Here is a 20,462-nt window from a genome sequence, read left to right as displayed (position 1 = left end):
CAATCTATTACAAAAAAGCACCTACTGTAATATTCTCTAGTCAAAAATTTCTTAAAACCTCTCCTATGGGATCCCTATATTTTAAGCCTAGCTCTTAGCAACAAAGATAGAAAAAATGCTTCTCTAAAAGTGCTGCCACACATGAACTTCAGATAAGTCATGCTGAATACTCAGGTGCCTCTCCCAGGAACTTTGGGATTGCACCTAACAACAGTGACCCCTCCCAGTCCCCACTCTCTTCATACACACACACACACACACACACACACACACACAACACAGAGGCTCCTACACAACTGCCACATGCTACAATACCACTGTCAGACAATACTTTATATTTTTCTTCTTCCCAGACCTTTGGAAATGACTTCTGGTTCAGAAATCTGAACTCTAAAGTTTGTGTGGAATTACAACCTGAACTTTGATTTTTTAAATAAATATAAAAATGAATAACAACATTCTAAATAGAGACATAAATATGGTCTACCTTCAGGTGTTTACTTGATGACTGATTAAATTCTTAAATTAACAGTATCCTAAGATCACCTAAATGTTTTAGCTTGTAATACATTCAAAAAAATTTTTTTAAGTTCCACTAACTGGAGTCATTCAAAACAAAACCTGCTAACTTTTTTTCTAATTTTAATTCTCACATTTAAAATACAGACTCACAATAATTGAACATTGAGAAATGTTAGAACTATGACACATTAAGAATGAAAGTCCATTGTTTTAACCAAAAAAATGTATCTATCTTTAAGAATTATTTTGAGTAGAACCATTGAAAAAATATGCATGTACACATCTGGTATATAAATGCATATTCAGATATGAACCTGTTCAGGAGTGAAATAGCAACTTTAAGAATGTTAATAAGAATGACAGGTGGAAGCAAGCATAGGGTACCAGAGATTCATCTGACTATGGAAAATGTTTAATAAAAGCGGTTTAATAATTAACTGAGAATCTAGTAGGCGTAAGTGAACTTCCTGAATAACTTTGTCTTTTTACTGAGATCACAGACAGAAAGGCGGAAATCTGTGGCTGTGGTTTTCAGGGGTAGTTCTTCTGAAATATGTAATTTCCTTAGGGCAGAACAGGAATTATATACATACACAAGATTCAGTGAGTGCACTGTCTCAGTGCATAAATTACTATCTTGAGAGTGAGGTTATCAACTGCTTTCAAATATGCCAGGGTTCATAATGTAGCTACTGAGGCTGCCTAATTTTAACAGTTTTAGATATAAGAGAGATGTTTGACAGCCTGAGGCCCAACACCCTCATTTTGAAGGTTTGGAAATTAAGTCAAAGAGAAGAGATGACTTTCCCAAAGGAATACTGTGGCCGAAATGCAAATTAAACTCAAATATCTCAGCCCCTAATCCAAAGCTCATTTCATCAATTCTCCAGTTATCTGAGGAATCTGACACATTAGGTACTACACAGTTTTGTTAAATACAAACAAAAACACAGTCTATTCTGAAAGGTTTTTTCTCCACAATAAGTCAGAGAAGATTCCCAAATTCCCAGAAGCGTCCCAGACAAATTCAAGAATTCAGCTTTTCCACTGTGCTTGAAAGAGAAGTAATAGCATAAAGGAAAAATGTCTTACCTCTTGAATTAAAGGTAAAATTCACAAGATTATCCTCTAGAAGTAGACACTAGAAAAAGAGACTTTATATCACAGGAAGAGTTGCTAGTTCTTTCTCAACAAAGCATGATCTTTAACATTATAAATTATAAAACTTGCATAGTAACACTGACACACTGGGTCAGAAAATATAAAATGACTTCAACCTGTAATTTCTCGCCCTAAAATACGGCCACTTCATTACCTCTCAATGCCAGTTTCTGTGTGTGTGCGAACACACACAGACACACACATGCACAAACACCAAGGTACTTACTGAGCTGTAGAGATAGCCTTCACCATTCATGGCCACATAGAGGCTGGCCTTCACCCCTTGGATGGCCACCACACGCAGGCCCACAGGGATTAGATTGAAGAGGGCTAGAGGGCAAAAAGAGAGGAAAAGATCAATGACCTTTTGATATATCATCTTGCTTCTTAAAATGACTCTTTTGAGGATTAAAACCTATGAACCGATATTAGTTGGGGGGGGGGGGGCTCTAAGAATGAGGAGAACTGGCTTCTTGTTTCTGCAGCATGACTAATTATTAACCCTCTGTGACTTCAGGTAAATCAGATAAACTCATCTGTAATAAAGGGATTAGATTAGAAGGACTCCAAGCACCCCTCATGGATCTGAGAGTCCAGGATCTCCACTCTATAAAATGAACATACACTCAAATAGTATAAGATGATCTTTTCTAACAAACAAATAATTTGAACCAAAAAATTCTTAACAGAAGAAAATACATTTTGAATTGTAATTAAAAATAAAATGTGGTCTCCATAACATATGCCAGAGCTTCTTTTCCTTGTGGTCCTGAACATTATCTTAAACACACAAGATGAAAGCAAAAACCACTGGCTTATACTTAACTATGCTAGAAACAGAAGAAGAGTTCTCTTTATTTTTCAGTTTTTACATATAAATGTAGATAGATGGATCAATGATTGCAAGATAGCTTAAGCTCTGATGGACATATATATCAAATATATACAAATATGTCCATATTTATGCACAAAACCATTAAAAATCAACTTCATAAATTTAACTCAATATCCTAAGATAAAATTAGAATATGTTTGTAGTCTTTCAATATTTGTGCTGTCCACTACTGAAAATATTCAACAGTCTATTACTTGTCTACTTGGAGAAGGTACATAAATATCAGAAAGAAAATAAATAAGATAATCTAATTCCTTCAAAAGCGTACTTCTATAAATTATATATCCTTATATAGCACTATTTTAGTTAACACTGATAATTACAAAATGAGCATACACATAAAACATTATCTCTATCCTGAAAGAATTCATGTTACCTAAAGGAGGAAAGCAATCATATAGCTAGGCTGTATAGATGGCAACATGAATATGAATGAAATATTTATAACAACTAAATATTTATAACATAAGAGAATAGCCCTGTAGTTCACTTTAACATCCTGCCTTAGTTAGAAGTTCTTATCTATCTTTTCTGCTGATAAAATTCCCATCAGTTCTGGTCTCAGTTTTGAATATAAGATACACACACACACACACACACACATATATATACATATATATATGTATATTTTCTGTGGTTCTCTCAAAATTGAATAGTAAGCCAGACATATACACATACACAAGACACAGACACACACACACACAAGACATAGACACATACACAGTATTTGGCTTTTAGTCAAATGTCCAACTGATAGTTGTAAAGGATCAAGCCTAAGACCACAAGTTTAATATAGCAGTATTCAATTCCTAGATGTTTGACATCAGACCAGTCTCTTTGCCTCTTTGAATCTTTTTCCTCATCTGTCATAAAGCTGAGACTAAATCTTAGCAGACGCTTAAGAATTAATTGTTACCGCAATTTGAATCTGTACTTGTTTTTGTTCCTCCCATGTTTTTACAATTGTCCTTATGTTACTGAAATGAGAAGTAGTGTAAGACCTTAAAGTCTAGATGGGGAGAGAAAGCTAAGGCATATGGAATAATCTGATACAGTGTATAATGTATTTCTATAATTAAATGTAATATATGCATTCTATATATATATATATTCTCTATGTACAGAAGTTCAGGGAAATGGAAGATCTGTGATCTGAAGTGTTCAAGAAATGTCTCACACAGAAGAGGAGACCCAAGTTGACACTTAAAGAAGGGACAGAAGTTGAGTAGGCGAAGATCAGAAACATTAGAGTAGGGCAGGAAGTAAGTTTCTGCAGGGTAGTGTATGTGTATAGGAAGGGACTAGCAGATTGGAGGATTTGATTCATACTGGAGAGGAATGGGCAAGAACACCATGGAGATAAAGTAGGGAGAAATACCTGAGAGTCTGTCACTTCTATCTCAGAGATCTAGATTTTACCAAATGGGCAATAAGTGTGTTGTATAAACATTAAAGCAGCAATACAGATTACAAAAAAGTGGGAGAGATTCATAGACAGAGTAGTTTCTAAACTCATCACTCAGGAGCTGTGTGCCTTGGAGCCATTTGTTTAATCTCTCCGCTTTAGTTTTCCTGTCTGTAAAATGGGCATAATAATCCTTAATGTGTAGAATTGACAGAAGAATCAAATGCACTATCACATCCTTGAAATAAACAGAGATGTGTTCTCTCTATTAAAGAGTTATTTGTCATTGACATATGATTCCTCTGCTTGTCAAATAACGTAACCATAAGGTCTGATATAAATTGACATATCACCTGAGCTATATCTACTCAGCTTACATTCAGAAGATCGCTTACCACTTTTAAAATAATACTTCATTTTTGTGCAACACAATTTTCCAAGTGTTGATGAATTCCTCATTGTATTTGACCCTCAACCATCAACACGATGAAGAACTTAGGACAGAATGATTAGCCTAATTTTTAGAAGAGCAAACAGGTTCAGAGAGGTAATCCTGGTGCAAATGCAACTGAACAAAGGTTTTCTGGCTCTCTAATGTGCTTGACTCATTGGAAAAGACCCTGATGCTGGGAGGGATTGGGGGCAGGAGGAGAAGGGGACGACAGAGGATGAGATGGCTGGATGGCACCACCGACTCGACGGACATGCGTAAACTCTGGGAGTTGGTGATGGACAGGGAGGCCTGGCGTGCTGAAATTCATGGGGTCGCAAAGAGTCAGACATGACTGAGCGACTGAACTGAACTGAATGTGGTTATCTGCCCCAAATATTGGAGAAGGCAATGGCACCCCACCAGTACTCTTGCCTGGAAAATCCCATGGATGGAGGAGCCTAGTAGGCTGCAGTCCGTGGGGTCGCTAAGAGTCAGACACAACTGAGCGACTTCACTTTCACTTTTCACTTTCATGCATTGGAGAAGGAAATGGCAACCCACTCCAGTGTTCTTGCCTGGAGAATCCCAGGGACGGGGGAGCCTGGTGGGCTGCCGTCTATGGGGTCGCACAGAGTCGGACATGACTGAAGCAACTTAGCAGCAGCAGCAGCCCCAAATATCCTTTCTTCCTCCTTCTCTTTTAAGTTTAATTTCCCCTAACAGCCATTCTCACCTTCTTGAAAATAATAGATAATTTAGTTAAATTTCCATACATAGCCTGTGTCTAACTGTGGCAATGGATCAGTACTGACCAATGAGATGAAGACAGAAATGTCTTTGTACTCTTGAATATCCTTTTCTTCAAGACAACTGCCCTTTGCCCTCTTCTACCATTTTCCCTCTTGCTGTTTGGATGGGGATGAGGTTAGGGTTATTGGACTACCTCAGGCCATGAAAACAAGGGCTGCCCCTTGAGAGGGTGATGACAAGTGAACTGTAAAGAGCTGGGCCCCTGAGGACTTTGTAGGGCAATGGCACCAGTCCAGCTTTCAATTACCTAGGTCTGGCTCTTATGGGAGAAAAATAAGTCCTTGTTACTTTAGTCTGTGCAACCTACTTTAGTTACTTTAGTCTGAGCCAAACCTACTTCTAACTGATAGACATTGGGAGCAAAAGTGGAGTCAACACATGAGGTATGAACTACATTTACACACTGTAAGTAAATGCAACCACTGGAAAATAACAAGTTCAATGATGATACTTATGAAAAAGAGTAGTGAAATCCAAAATTGTCCATAATGTCTTTCTAAAGTAAAAATTTCCCAGGACAAATGCGAAGAACGTTGGTTCATTTAGCTAAAACAGGATTAAAAAAGCAACTATAAAGCTTTTCCTATCTGAGGAGACTGAGAAAACTGCTAAAGCAAGACAGAGACAAAAACGAGAAACTTGTGTGAAAGTTTTATATGAACCATAAGGTGATAATGGCTTTTAGATGGTACGCTTTGGGAGATTTAGCAAGTTCATTAAAAACAAAGTCAGTAAACAATCTGGAATGAGAGTTTTTAGTGGTAAAAGCTAAAAGCTATTCTCTTTGGGAGGGTCTGCATCTGCCTCTTAAAACCTTGAAGAATGGCAAATGACTTACTCTGATCTATTATTTATCTTCCACACAGCACTCTGGCTCCAGCCCTTTGTTACTTAGTGACAATCCCTCTTATATCTCCAGTCTTCCTTTCCATTCTCAAAGAGCAACTGGGCCACACCGTTCTTCCAAGTCCCTTCTTTCTACTCAGGCCACTTCCCTGCTGTCAGTTCTCTGCTTGATTCCTCAAGTGACTATTCACCATCTACAGGATGGATCCAAAGCCTTTAGTCTGACCTCAATGTCCTTTACCACCTGACTGTAAACCACACTTCCAGTTTATCACCTGCAACTCGTTCCATTCACCATAAGCAGTTTCACAGAGCTTTTTGCCATGTCCTAAGTTTCCCCTTGATCTTAATTAAACTAGATTCTATTTATGGTTCTCTTGCCCTCTCTTTTTGGAAGATATGTTTTTAGAAACCCTATCTACCCTATTTAACTGGACCATAAGTCTTATCCAAACCCTTGAGAGATAAGTTTCCTTTTCCATAATTATTTATTTCATGGGCATATCTCTGCAATGGTTTTTGGAACACAGTAATAGAGTTATTTGCTTACACATCTGTCTCCTTCCTTAAGGACTCTTGAGGGTAAGTCTATGCAATGTCTATCCCAGTTCTATGTACTTACCTTATTTACAGTAAATATTATTAATTATAATAATATATTATAAGACATTATTATAGAAAAGACATTATTTCTAGGAATGTATAAAGAAAAGTTGATTTTTAAGATGAAAAGGAAATTAAAAACTTAAAACATCTCAGCTCAATATTCAAGGTTATTTATATATAACCTATATTTCTGCTCTACTGCACTACTCATTCTAATATTTATTTACTGTTTCTAGTAATTTGATCTTCTTCCTCCTTTCTTGTAACTTCATGTTTTTCCTTACTTCACTGCCTGTGTTTGCAATGTCATTTACCCAATATCTTCACATGGAAACTCCTGCCAGGCTTGAAATGATACACCAAATACCAAGTGCTTTCTCTCACTTCTCAGCTCCCCTAATCCTAGATCTAGACTATATTTATCACAATTTTTATTTTCCTTAAAAATATCTTTTTCCCAACCACAACTAGTTTATAAGCTCTCCAAAATAAGCATCATATCTAGATCACACTTGTACGATATGGAGAAAGAGAGAACTGGAGAGGAAGAAAGAGAGACAGACAGAGAGAGAGAGAGAGAGAGAGAGAGAATACCGAGGGTGGGATGTTTCGAGAGAACAGCATGTATATTATCTATAGTGAAACAGATCACCAGCCCAGGCTGGATGCATGAGACAAGTGCTCGGGCCTGGTGCACCGGGAAGACCCAGAGGAATCGGGTGGAGAGGGAGGTGGGAGGGGGGATCGGGATGGGGAATACATGTAACTCCATGGCTGATTCATGTCAATCTATGACAAAAACCACTGCAATGTTGTGAAGTAATTAGCCTCCAACTAATAAAAATAAACGAAAAAAAAAAAGAGAGAGAGAATAAGCAGGATGGTACATAATCTGCTTATATTCGGGATATCAGTAAACATTCAGTGAACAAAGACTACAATTATAAGCGAAAGCATTTTCTCAACCTTGTTCTTTCCAAAATGAGTATTTCATCCTAAATCTTACATAAATCTGACTCATATTTTGAAAAAAGAAGTCACAGAGTTGGTGATCATGAGATCCATAACAAACTCAATCACTGAACCACATGGAAAAAGGTAAGGAAAAGAGGTAATAAAGGGAAATAATAGTTTATTCAACAAATGGTGTTAGGCAAATTAAATATCCACATGCAAAAGAATGAAATTGGGCCCTTATTTCATATCATACTCAAAAATCAACTCAAAATGGATTGTAGATCTAAACATAAACCTAAAACTGGAAAATTCATAGAGGAAAAGCTTCTTGACACTGATCTTGGAAGTGATTTCTTGGATATGACACCAGGAGCACAGGCAACACAAACAAAAATAAACAAGACTACATCAAAGGTAAATCTTCTGCACAACAAAGGAAACAATCAACAGAATGAAAAGGCAATCTAAAAAATGGAAGAAAATATCTGTAAACCATAATCTGATAAGGAATTAACATCCTAAATATATAAGTACAACCCAATAGCAAAAAAATAATAATAATAATAATACAAATAATATAATTAAAAAGGGCCAAAAGACTTAAACAGACATTTCTCCAAAGATGAAATACAAATGATGAGTACATGATAAACACTCAACATCACTAATTATCAGGGAAATGCAAACCAAAACTACAATGGGATATCACCTCATACCTGTTAGAATGACTACTATTTAAAAAGAAAAAAGGATAACAGATGTTACCAAGGATGCAGATAAACTAGAAACTTCAGGCACTGCTGTTAGGAACGTAAAGTGTTAGCTGCTCAGTCATGTTGAACTCTTTGAGACCCCGTGGATTGTAGCCCACCAGGCTCCTCTGTCCATGGATTTCCCAGGCAAGAATACTGTGGTGGGTTTGCCATTTCCTCCTCCAGGGGATCTTGCCAACACAGGGATTGAACCTGTGACTCCTGCATTGCAGGCAGATTCTTCACTGTTTGAGTCAGCAGGGAAGCATACATATGTTCAAACTCATCAAATTGGATACATTAGACATTAGGTATTTTGGGGATGTCAATTATACTTCATAAGGTTTTTTTTTTAATGTAATGAAGGAAATGATAGATGAACTGCAGTAAAACACCCAGTTCTCCATCTTTCCCTATAACTATGTGCTTTGCCATATAAATTTGCAATCTTCTGAAAGGATATTTTGCCCTACCTCTTGATACTGGGATGAGCCCTGTGAACTTGTTTTGGCCAACAGAATGTTAGCCAATGCAAGCAGACTCCTGAAAAAGAGCTCAAGTTGGCTTGTTTATGCACTTCCTCTCTGCCGTGGCATTGAAAAGAACATGCACAGACTAACCACTGGTCCCAGGAAAAGGATGTAAGACATCTAAAGAATAACAAAGTGGTCTCAGTTATCTATCCAAGGCCATTCTAGATTAACAGAATGATAGATAGCTGACTCCTACATATGTAAGCCAGACAAGATCAGTAGAGCTGCTTAGTTGACCACCCCAGACACATAGAGACATAAATACTTGCCGATACATTAAAATGGGGCTATGTGATTGTTGGGTACATAGCACCACTGTAGTAACATATAAAATGAATAGCAAGTTATCTACTGGAGGACCAGGATAGTGGATTTGAAATGTCCAAAATCTTATAACAACAATTTTTCAAGTTTGATAACAATCCTCAATAGGTATTTAAATGAGCAATTATGAGCTATGAAGCTAAGTAAACTTTTATAAATTAAAAAATAGTAATAAAATACCAATGTTGATTACTCATGCTACAGTAAAGATTGAATTATTTTTCTACAGATAATCTATTATAAAAACTGTTACATGAAAATATGTTCAAAGATTATATTAAAAAAAATAACAGAAATGTATAGCCTTGTATGGGCTTCCCTGGTGGCTCAGACAGAAAAGAATTTGCCTGCAATGCAAGAGACTCGGATTTGATCCCTGGGTCAGGAAGGTCCCCTGGAAAAGGGAATGGCAACCCACTCCAGTATTCTTGCCTGGAAAATCCCATGAACAGAGGAGCCTAGTGGGCTGCATGGCATCTCGAAGAGTCGGACACAACTGAGTGACTAACGAACACTTTCACTTTTCACTATAGATCTGTATACATCAAATAATTAAAATATTTTATTACTTCCTTGGATTTTATAATTTTGTGATAGGTTTCATCTCTCTAAAATTTAATCTTTTATTGATTTATTTTCTCACTCTACTCATTTTTGTACCTAAATTACATTTCCCTATGTTATATATATATATTTTTTTCAAAGGTTATGCCCCAAATTATATAAGCTTTAAGGACCTATAAAACTTAAGTCAGTCTCAGGTTGACATTTAAGTGTAACTAATGAGAAGGGAAAAACTGAAAAGATTTTATTCCTTGAATACCTACTTTTTTTCAGGCTAGTATTTTGATATGCAAAATGTCATTTAAAAAATAAACTAAACTGACTACTTGGCTTTATTTCAGGATTTAAACAGTCCTAACTTGAGTGGCATGCGGGTACAAAGTATCAATAAAGAAATGAAGGGAATGAAAAGTGCCACCCAAAATTTGGAGTAAGATTCTACAGCCTTGTACAAAACTCTCATACAACTTCTTGTAAATATCTCTAATCAAAAGTCACTTATTCTTTTCATTAAAATTTACTGAGCACTTAGGATACGTCACATGGCATGCTTAGGCTAGGAAAACAGTGACATACATATCCCACAGATGTGGTCCCCGAGGAATACACCTTCATCTGTAAATCTCTCTGATGCTCCCACTATTCTGTGGGCAAGCTGAAGGCACAGGAAACAGTTATTATTATCCTCATTGCCTAGCAACGACATCTTAGAAGCATCTTGGTCTTAGAAGCCACTATTCAATATTTGCCAAATAAATGAATGAATCAGCAGTGGTTTCTCTTTAAGCTTGCTTATTCACAGCTTTTCTAGGTCATATTTCCATAATTAAGCATGTAAGAAAAAATAAAATATAATACTTACCACACATGGAGTGTATTCAAATATGGAATCTACAGGGAAAGCCAGAAAACCTGCATGGTAACGAAGTTTGAGAGGGTAGGAGCATTGGATGCACAGGGCTGACATGTGTGTGTGTGGGGTGATGCAGGTTTTGCAGAAAAGGAAGAGGAAGGGAAGATTTTGGGGAACCTATTACAAACAAGATACTGGACACCTTGTAAGATTATATTGAACTGGGGAAAAAGTACTTTTTAAGTGCTACATTATTATTATTATTTTAAAGATTTTCGAACAACTCTGTTGGCTAGGTCCTTTTCTTTTTCTTTTACTTTAAAAAAATTTATTGAAGTATAGTTGACATATAGTATTATGTAAGTTATAGGTAAACAATAGAGTGATTCATAATTTTTAAAGGTTATATTCCATTTATAGTTACTACAGAATACTGGCTATGTTCCTTGTGTAGTGCAATAAGTCCTTATAGCTGGTTTGTCTTATACTTAATAGTTTGTACTTCTTAATCCCCCTACTACTATCTTGCCCCTCCCCTCTTCTATCTCCCCACTGCTAACCATTAGTTTGTTCTCTATATCTGTGAGTCTGTTGGTTTCTGTTGTTGTTGTTATATTCACTGTTTTCATTTTTTAGATTCTATATATAAGCAATATCATACAGTATTTGTCTGTCTACTATGTGAAATAAAATGTGTGTTACGTGCTTATTCAATTTAACTTCCACCTATTATCTACACGAGTTATCTCAGTGACAAAACGGTGACAAGCTAAAACATATTGGAAAGCACTTCAGGTGACAAAGAATACACAAAAAAGAAAGAGAAGAGGAAGAGAAAAAGGGAAGGAGACAGGGAAGGCAAAGTTCATTTACAAATTCTTTGCAACAGATAAATCCAGTGTCCTTCCAAGTAACTTCTAAGGACAGGCTCTTATGGCTTGGAAAAATGAACAGATTTAAAAGAGTATATTTGTATTTTGAAATACTAGGTTGAATTTCCAAAGATGCAGAGAAAAAGATGCATTTTCTGACTCACTAAAAGCCCAAGTAAATTTATAGTAGAAGATACTGAGATAGAACAAAGATATATGGGTGCACAAAAATAATCTGTGCACTCTCAATATCAAATTGTCTTAAAAATTCAATACCATTTCTCACACTTCAAAATGTTCTCAATAAAGCTGTTTGTTAGAATGTAAGTAATATTATACCTGACAAAATCTTAACCTAAAATTAAGCTAGTATCAGGTTATTTTTCCCTCTAATTCCACAGTCTGTTATAACAACACTTGTAATTATAATATTTGTGATAATTTTTGTAGGTCACTTGATTGGTTTTCTGTTAGTCCTGATATTAATATATATTTCTGGTATTTATCATTTAACTACATAGTACCACTGAGTAAATGAACATGAATTTCAGCAAACTCTGAGAGATAATGGAGGACAGAGGATCCTGGTGTGCTACAGTCCATGGAGTTGCAAAGAGTCGGACAAGACTTAGCAACTGAACAACAAAGGTCAATTTTGCCCCTTCCCCTTTCCAATAGAAAAATGCTATTATTGAATAGTCGTCGGCAAACTAGGAGACAGTATGAGCTCTTAAGTCCTCCAACACAAAAGCAGTTATATAAAGTATAATGGAGTATTCACTCAGACAAATGAATTATTCTCTCATCTTAATTTCATAGCATTCCACACACAACATTTATCACATTGCTTAATCATATTTATGTCTTTGCCTGAGCCTCACTGCAAACTAGGGATTCTTCAAAAGTATGAAACTATGGGGCTTTTCTTCATCCAAAGTACATTGCATAGAAGAAGCTGAAATGATTGTGGTCATTGAATTTAACCTCAAAAACAACATTTCTTACAGAAATTAAGGGAAAGATGTAATTGTCTTAACTTCTTTATCATTAAGTCAAGAAAACAAGACTGAAATGAGGACTCAGCTTCAGTCCAGAAGACACAGCTTAGGTCACGAGCCCTAGTTCTAATATTTGACAGTTCTGACATTGATTCAAAGGAATAGGACCTCCCTGAAATTTCATATCTGCTCTGAATATTTCACTGATTTACTATGCAGATCAATTACGATAACAATTTTCATAAAAACTTGTTAAACTATAAAAGCAAAATACCAAGTATTATTGGTATCAGTGGGGGTAGTGTTATCTAACCTCCAAATCTAGAGCTTTCACAATGGGGATGGGGTGGTGGACGCCTGGGTCATCACTGCCTTATAATTTAAACTTCTTAAAATATCATGGAAGGAAAAAATATATTTCATTTTATATGTTTAAGATCCAGTAAGAAAAAATAACTATATATTTAAAATAAAACATAAAAATAATGTAAAAATCAACATACTTTCACCTATGTTGATTCAGTGCTTTCAATATAAAGTCTTATTTTATAAACAACTGATCAATTAATTCAATTGCATGACTTATTTTCCCCACTGAATTTACTGACTTATGGAACTGATTAGTTGTGTGGGACTTGGAGACTTAAAATTTTTCTTCCAAGCATTGCATGCTATGCTGTCACTTCAGTCCTGTCTGACTCTTTGTGACCCCATGGACTATAGCCAGCCAGGCTCCTCTGTCCATGGGGATTCTCCAGGCCAGAATACTGGAGTAGGTTGCCATGCCCTCCTCTAGGGTATCTTCCCAACCAAGGGATCAAACTCACATCTCTTATATCTCCTGCATTGGTAGGCAGGTTCTTTACCACTAGCACCACCTGGGAAGCCCAAACATTGGCTAATAGCAAACCACTATGGATTTTCAACTTAGTGAAAATTAACATGATGACCCCCTTCTTTGACAACAGCTGGTGGAAATATTTGCCATAGCTCAGGTAGAAACGCTGCCACTGGCTTCTAATCCTGATATTATCATATAACCTTTCCTGTGTTACTTCAAAGATGTTCAAAAACTTGCATAATTAACAAATCAATTCAATCTGACTTTTTTTTCCCTTAAGGTGAAAAATGAAGCATATCACTACTGATAATGAAAGCAAATGTCTGTCATCATTCATCTGCTGTAGCCTATTTGTCTTGTACAGAAGATTTATCTCACAATCTATTTGAAAAATTCAGTGAACAGAACAGGTGTCAGTCCATAAGATCAATGGGCAAAAACACGCTCAAAGAAATCTCTGCATATTTTGAAGGCTTTAGATTTGTATCTTCCACAAATCTGCCATCAAACACTATGTTGCCAAAATTGACACCATGGTCTATTAGGTTTATTCATGAATTCATCACCTGTATTCTAGGCACTACAGTAGTCTAAAAGACAGGCAGAATACCTGTCATGATGATAATGAAAATCTAAAACAGAAAAAAAAATTCTACACGTGTACTCTGCCTCCATCTTTACACAGGAGGGCACTGAATTTAGCTCAAAAATATGGTTTTGCCAAGGTCGTGAAGTCAGCCAAGGAAGAGCTACAGTGTGCACTCAGCTGCTTGGGGCTATAAAGCTACATAATATTGTTTCTCTTAAGAAATAGAAAAGAAATTCTGTAGATGGTTGGGTGGCATCACTGACTCAATGGACATGAGTTTGAAAAACTCCAGGAAATAGTGAAGGACAGGGAAGTCTGGTGTGCTGCACTGCATGTGGTTTCAAGTAGGATACGAGCGACTGAGCGACTGAATAACAATATAACCACAACCTAAAGAGCTATAAAGAAAGTGAGGGGAAAAATGAAATTATAATAAATAAATTTAGAAGGCTCAAGAGAATTTTTTCAGCCAAACAGAAATGTCCCACCCAGAAAATACAAAAACTTGAGTTCTTAGTTAAAATTACACACAGACAATACAAGTTAACTTGCATAAGATGATTTAGATATGTTCAACCAAAGCTTTGCATTTCATTATCATTAATTACCAAAACAAGAAAGCACTTTTGAAAATTTATGCACATAATATTGATGAGTAATTATATTCAAAGAGTGGAAACCCAGCGAAAAAGCCACAAAGGAAACAATCATGACTCCACTTAATTTTTGTTGACATTTACACACAAATGTTCTATGTACTGATCTCAATAAATACATATGTAATACATGTACAGTCATCCTAAAAATATTAAGTGGATCTAGAGAAATAAATGCAGTAAGATATTTTTAGAAATGTAGGAGAAAAATGTAAAAAATAAGAAGATTCTTTCATTAACTTAAAATCTCTCCTTCAGTCCATCATCACTATAATCCCACTGCATTTTGCTCTATTGCAATGCTCAGGAACTTTCACTGGTCCCCCATGTTATAAAATATAAGCTCTAAACTCCCTTATGTGTCAGTTAAGGCATTGTAAAATATGGTGCCTTTGACACTTCCTCATAATCTCTTTGCTTCATCCAAATTAGTTTTCGTTCAGTCGCTAACTCGTGTCTGACTTTGCAACACCATGAACTGCAGCATGCCACACTCCTCTGTCCTCTGCTAACTCCCTGTGTTTGCTCAAATTCATGCTCATTGAGTTAGCGATGCTATCTAACCATGTCGTCCTCTGCCGCCCCCTTCTCCTTTTCCCGTCAATCTTTCCCAGCATCAGGGTCTTTTTCAATGAGTCAACTCTAATTCATCCAAATTAGTCAGTTCATGTCTCTCCAGTGTGGCAGGAACTTTCTCCACTAGGTGATTCTGTGTTTCCTTACCTGAAATGCAGTTCTCCTAATTTTAGCTTGAATATTTTGGTCCCATTCTTCAAGATTCAGTTTGAAATCTGCTTTCTCTGAGCACGACAGCTTTGGGGAGTGACTGCCATCTCTGGGCTTCCCCGGTGGCTCAGATAGTAAAGAGTCTGCCTGCAGTGAGGAAGACCCCGGTTCAATTCCTGGGTACGGAAGATCGCCCAGAGAAGGAAATGGCAACCCACTCCAGTACTCTTGCCTGGAAAATCCCATGGATGGAGGAGCTTAGCAGGATGCCGTCCATGGGGTCGCAAAGAGTCCGACATGACTGAACGACTTCACGTTACCCATCTCTGGAATCTGGTGATTGTTCTAAATCACTTGGCAGCACTGGTGCTACCTTGCAATATTAAATTTTGTTTTACATACAAGCCTCCTCTAATATCCTTGGAGCATCTAGAAAGGAGATATTACACTGCAGTCACCTCTATAATCCAGCAACTAGAACCCAGTTGGCCCTCAAGTTGTTGGAGTTAATGAATGAAAATGAAGCAGGTACCTGGCAGGCATATATGACACTCTAGTCATTTCACTATAGTTGCCTGAAGCTACGTCTTAAGAAGTTCTTTGAGGCTCGGCCGCAATAAATGTTTTGAGAATTTATTGATATCTGTTGCAGAAGACCCAGGAGGACCTATTTATTGGTCAATCTCCATCTTGAGGGCCTCCTTTTACAATAAAATATCACGGAAAATTCCATAAAAGGACAGCGATGATTTGCACTGTACTTTAAAACAAATATCTTATTTTATAACTTTGTCTCAACGATGTTTGCTGCATTATTACAACCTTCTAAGGAGTTGTTGTTTTAATTCTGATGCCCTGGCCACACCCATGGCAACTAAATAGAACTCTTCAGTTGGAATTTTCAGTATTAAAACTAGGTATCGATATTTTTTAAACTCTCCAGATGATTCCAACGTGCAGCACTGTTAAAAAGCAATTTCATATTCAATAGGTCTGAAGTGGTTCTAACAAGCTCCCCAGTGATGCTCAGATCAGTTCAGTCACTCATTTGTGTCTGACTATTTGCAACCCCATGGACTGCAGCCCACCAGGCTTTCCTATTCATCACCAACTCCGAGAGTTTGCTCAGACTCATGTCCATTGACTCGGTGATGCCATCCAACCATCTCATCCTCTGTCATTCCCTTCTCCTCCTGCCTTCAATCCTTTCAAGCATCAGGGTCTTTTCCAATGAGTCGGTTCGCATCAAGTGGCCGAAGTATTGGAGCTTCAGCATCAGCCATTCCAATGAATATTCAGGACTGATTTCCTTTAGGATTGACTGGTTTGTTCTCCTTGCTATCCAAGGGACTCGCAAGAGTCTTCTCCAACACCACAGTTCAAAAGCATCAGTTCTTTGGCGCTCAGGTTTCTTTATTGTCCAACTCTCACATCCATACATTACTACTGAAAAAACCATAGCTTTGACTAGATGGACCTTTGTCAGAAAACTAATGGCTCTGTTTTTTAATATGCTGCCTAGGTTGCTCATAGCTATTCTTCCAAAGAGCAAGTGTCTTTTAATTTCACGGCTGCAGTTACCATCTGCAGTGATCTGACAAAACGTGGTCCACTGGAGAAGGGAATGGCAACACACTTCAGTATTCTTGCCCTGAGAACCCACAAACAGTACGAGAAGACAAAAAGATATCACACTGACAAATAAACTCCCCTACTGGAGGAAAGTGGAGAAATAGTTCCAAAAAGAATGAAAAGGTTGAGCCAAAGTAAAAAAATACCCAGTTGTCTATGTGACTGGTGATGGAAGGAAAGTTCATTGCTGTAAAGAACAATGTTGCATAGGAACCTGGAATGTTAGGTCCATGAATCAAGGCAAATTGGAAGTGGTCAAACAGGAGATGGCAAGAGTGAGCATCGACAATTTAGGAGTCAGTGAACTCAAATGGACTGGAATGGACAAAATTAATTCAGATGACCATTACATCTACTGTGGGCCAGAAGCCCTTAGAAGAAATGGAGCAGCCCCTATAGTCAACAAAAGAGTCTGAAATGCAATATTGGGTGCATATCAAAAATGACAGAATGATCTCTGTTCGTTTGCAAGGCAAACCATTCAATGTCACAATAATCCAAGTCTATGCCCCAACCAAATGCCAAAGTAATGCCAAAGAAGTTGAAGTTGAATGGTTCTATGAAGACCTACAAGACCTTCTAGAACTAACACCAAAGAAAGATGTCCTTTTCATCACAGGGGACTGGAATGCAAAAGTAGGAAGTCAAGAGATACCTGGATTAACAAGAAAGTTTGGCCTTGGAGTACAAAATGAAGCAGGGCAAAGGTTAACAGAGTTTTGTCAAGAGAAAACACTGGTCATAGCAAACACCCTCTTCCAACAACACAAGAGACTACTCTACACATGGACATCACCAGATGGTCAATACTGAAATCAGGTGATGCTATTGTGTACCAAATCTTATCAGCCCATAGACCAAAGGGAGGTGTGGGCAGTAATGGGTAGGTGTGGGCATCTCCTATAGCTTATTGGAAAGGCAGAATCTCAGGCTCCATCTAAGACCTGCTTAATCAAAATCTGCAGTTTAACAAGATCACCAGATGATCACTCTGCACTTGTGGTTTGAGAAGTATTATTCTACAGGGTGGTTTTCAGAGTTGGTTTTGTGAATATGTTAGAAATACAAACACTCTGGCCCTTCCTCCAGACTTACTGAATCACACAGTCTGGGATGAAGGCCTCCAAATCAGTAGTTTAACAAGCCCTCTAGGTGATTCTGATGTGGACTAAAGTATAAAAAGTAATTTTCTGGAAGAAATCAGTTTCTACACTTGACTGTACTTTGGAATCACCTGTGTGATTTTAAAGGAATACTGATGCCTGGGTCCATCCTAGAAGATCCTGATTTGAGTGATCTGGGCATGTAAAATGTATCCAGATGATTCAAATGTGCAAAAAATTTGCACCCACTGTTCTCGAAGACTTGGAGATAAGTTGGGGGTGAATTGTTTTCCTTTGCATCTGAAGGACTTTCCCTGATCAGATTATCAGAAGTATCCAAAAACTGAGAGCAGATATGTAATTAGATTCATTCTATCTCCACATCCTTTAAGGAAATTTCAAGTACACTGGAGTTTGTTGTTCAGTTGCTAAGTCGTGTCCCACTCTTTTGCAACCTCATGGACTGTGGCCCACCAGGCTCCTCTGTCCATGGGATTTCCCAGGTAAGAATACTGGAGTGGGTTGCCATTTCCTTCTCCAGGGGATCTTCCTGACCCAGGGATCAAACCTGCATCTCCTGTACTGGCAGGCAGGTTCTTTACTACCGAGCCACCATCCTATCTAAATTAGACTTTGAACAAATTCCCCCAAAGATGGGAAGGCTAGGTCCAGGACCTAGATGAGACTGGAATTATAGGTGAGGTTTCAAAAAGGCTGTCATACAGTTCCTCAAAGCTCTGTTCAAATCCTGTATTTTCCCTGACATCACTCTGCATCAAGCTTCAAGTAATATAAACTTCTACTCTTTAGATTTTCCAAAGCACTTCCTTCTAAAAAGGTAAATCTGCTATTACATACGTGAAGTCTTCACATATAATTCCCATTTTGTAGGTAAGCTATGACATCAAAGTGCTAAGCAAACTGCCCAAGTTTATGCAGCTGCAGAATGAAGAAATGCTTATTAATATCCTTAACTGTGTCTCTGAAACTCTATAGACTATTCACAACACCACACTGCTTCCCCAAGTATCAAGACTGATCACTGGAACATACAAAAACAACAATAAAAACGATGACTCTGTCAACATCTAAGCAAGAGGAAACAAACAGGTTTTCTTTAGGATATTTTTAAAAATTAAGTTATAACACTATGGAGTGGGCTTAGTAATACTAGACAGATGTATTTTGACATGGGTGTGTGCTCCGCATTCTGCCTCAGTGTCAGGGAAGGCAGATGTACCGGGTGTAACCTCACTACATCCTGGCTGCATGCCTGCTCAGTACCACTCTATCTAGGCTACTGAATAATACATGGAAATATATACATACACAAACACACACAGCCTACACACCTCAAACTCCCCAAGGCAGATATATTTAAAAGGCAACCAGATTATCTAAGATCTTTAAAATTTTTGTATAATGGTTTACTATTTCAAAAAAGGTCTTCCTTTATAGTTTAAACACATTGAACATATTGGAGGAAAATCCTCTTCAGTTCAAAGTTTAGCCTGCAAAACACTGTAATACTTTATAAGTAAGGAATATTCCCTACATAATACTATTCTTAAGTGCTGTGAGAAGAATGCAGTGGTATGATTTTTTTATGCACTAGGTAATATTAATGAGGAAAGAGAAAATAGGTATTCAAGATAGAACAGTAAAAGCATTAACTCTGGAACTAAATTTAGCTCAGTTCAGTTCAGTTGCTCAGTCGTGTCCAATTCTTTGTGACCCCATGAAATGCAGCAGGCCAGGCTTCCCTGTCCATCACCAATTCCCAGAGCTTACTCAAACTCATGTCCATCACATCGGTGATGCTGTCCAACCATCTCATCCTCTGTAGTCCCCTTCTCCTCCTGCCTTCTATCTTTCTCAGCATCAGGGTCTTTTCCAATGAGTCGGTTCTTCATATCAGGTGGCCAAAGTATTGGAGTTTCTGCTTCAGCACCAATCCTTCCAGTGAATACTCAGGACTGATTTCCTTTAGGATGGACTGGTTAGATCTCCTTGCAGTCCAGGGGTCTCTCAAGAGTCTTCTCCAACACCACAGTTCAAAAATATCAGTTCTTCAGTGCTCAGCTTTCTTTATAGTCCAAACTCTCACATCCATACATGACTATTGGAAAAACCAAAGCCTTGACTAGATGGACCTTTGCTGGTAAAGCAATGGCTCTGCTTTTTAATATGCTGCCTAGAGTGATCATAGCTTTTCTTCCAAGGAGCAAGCGCCTTTTAATTTCATGGCTGTAGTCACCATCTACAGTGATTTTGGAGCCAAAAAAAAATAAAGTCTCTCACTCTTTCAATTGTTTCCCCATTTATTTGCCATGAAGCGATGGGACCGGATGCCATAATCTTAGTTTTCTGAATGTTGAGCTTTA

At 37.5% G+C, this 20,462-nt stretch overlaps 1 protein-coding gene across 7 annotated transcripts in view; it reads right to left on the bottom strand.

The window, feature by feature from the left end:
* FGF12 (fibroblast growth factor 12) overlaps positions 1–20,462 on the bottom strand; it is a 585,143-nt gene that overhangs the window by 189,077 nt on the left and 375,604 nt on the right. For all 7 annotated transcript variants that reach the window (XM_043473412.1, XM_043473413.1, XM_043473410.1 and 4 more), the window contains one exon: positions 1,910–2,013. In XM_043473412.1, coding sequence (XP_043329347.1) covers positions 1,910–2,013 — 104 coding nt within the window. The remainder of the gene's footprint in view (positions 1–1,909; positions 2,014–20,462) is intronic.

This window comes from Cervus canadensis, chromosome 7 (genome assembly GCF_019320065.1).
Source record: "Cervus canadensis isolate Bull #8, Minnesota chromosome 7, ASM1932006v1, whole genome shotgun sequence".
NCBI lineage: Eukaryota > Metazoa > Chordata > Mammalia > Artiodactyla > Cervidae > Cervus > Cervus canadensis.
This window is presented reverse-complemented; position numbering and strand designations above follow the sequence as displayed.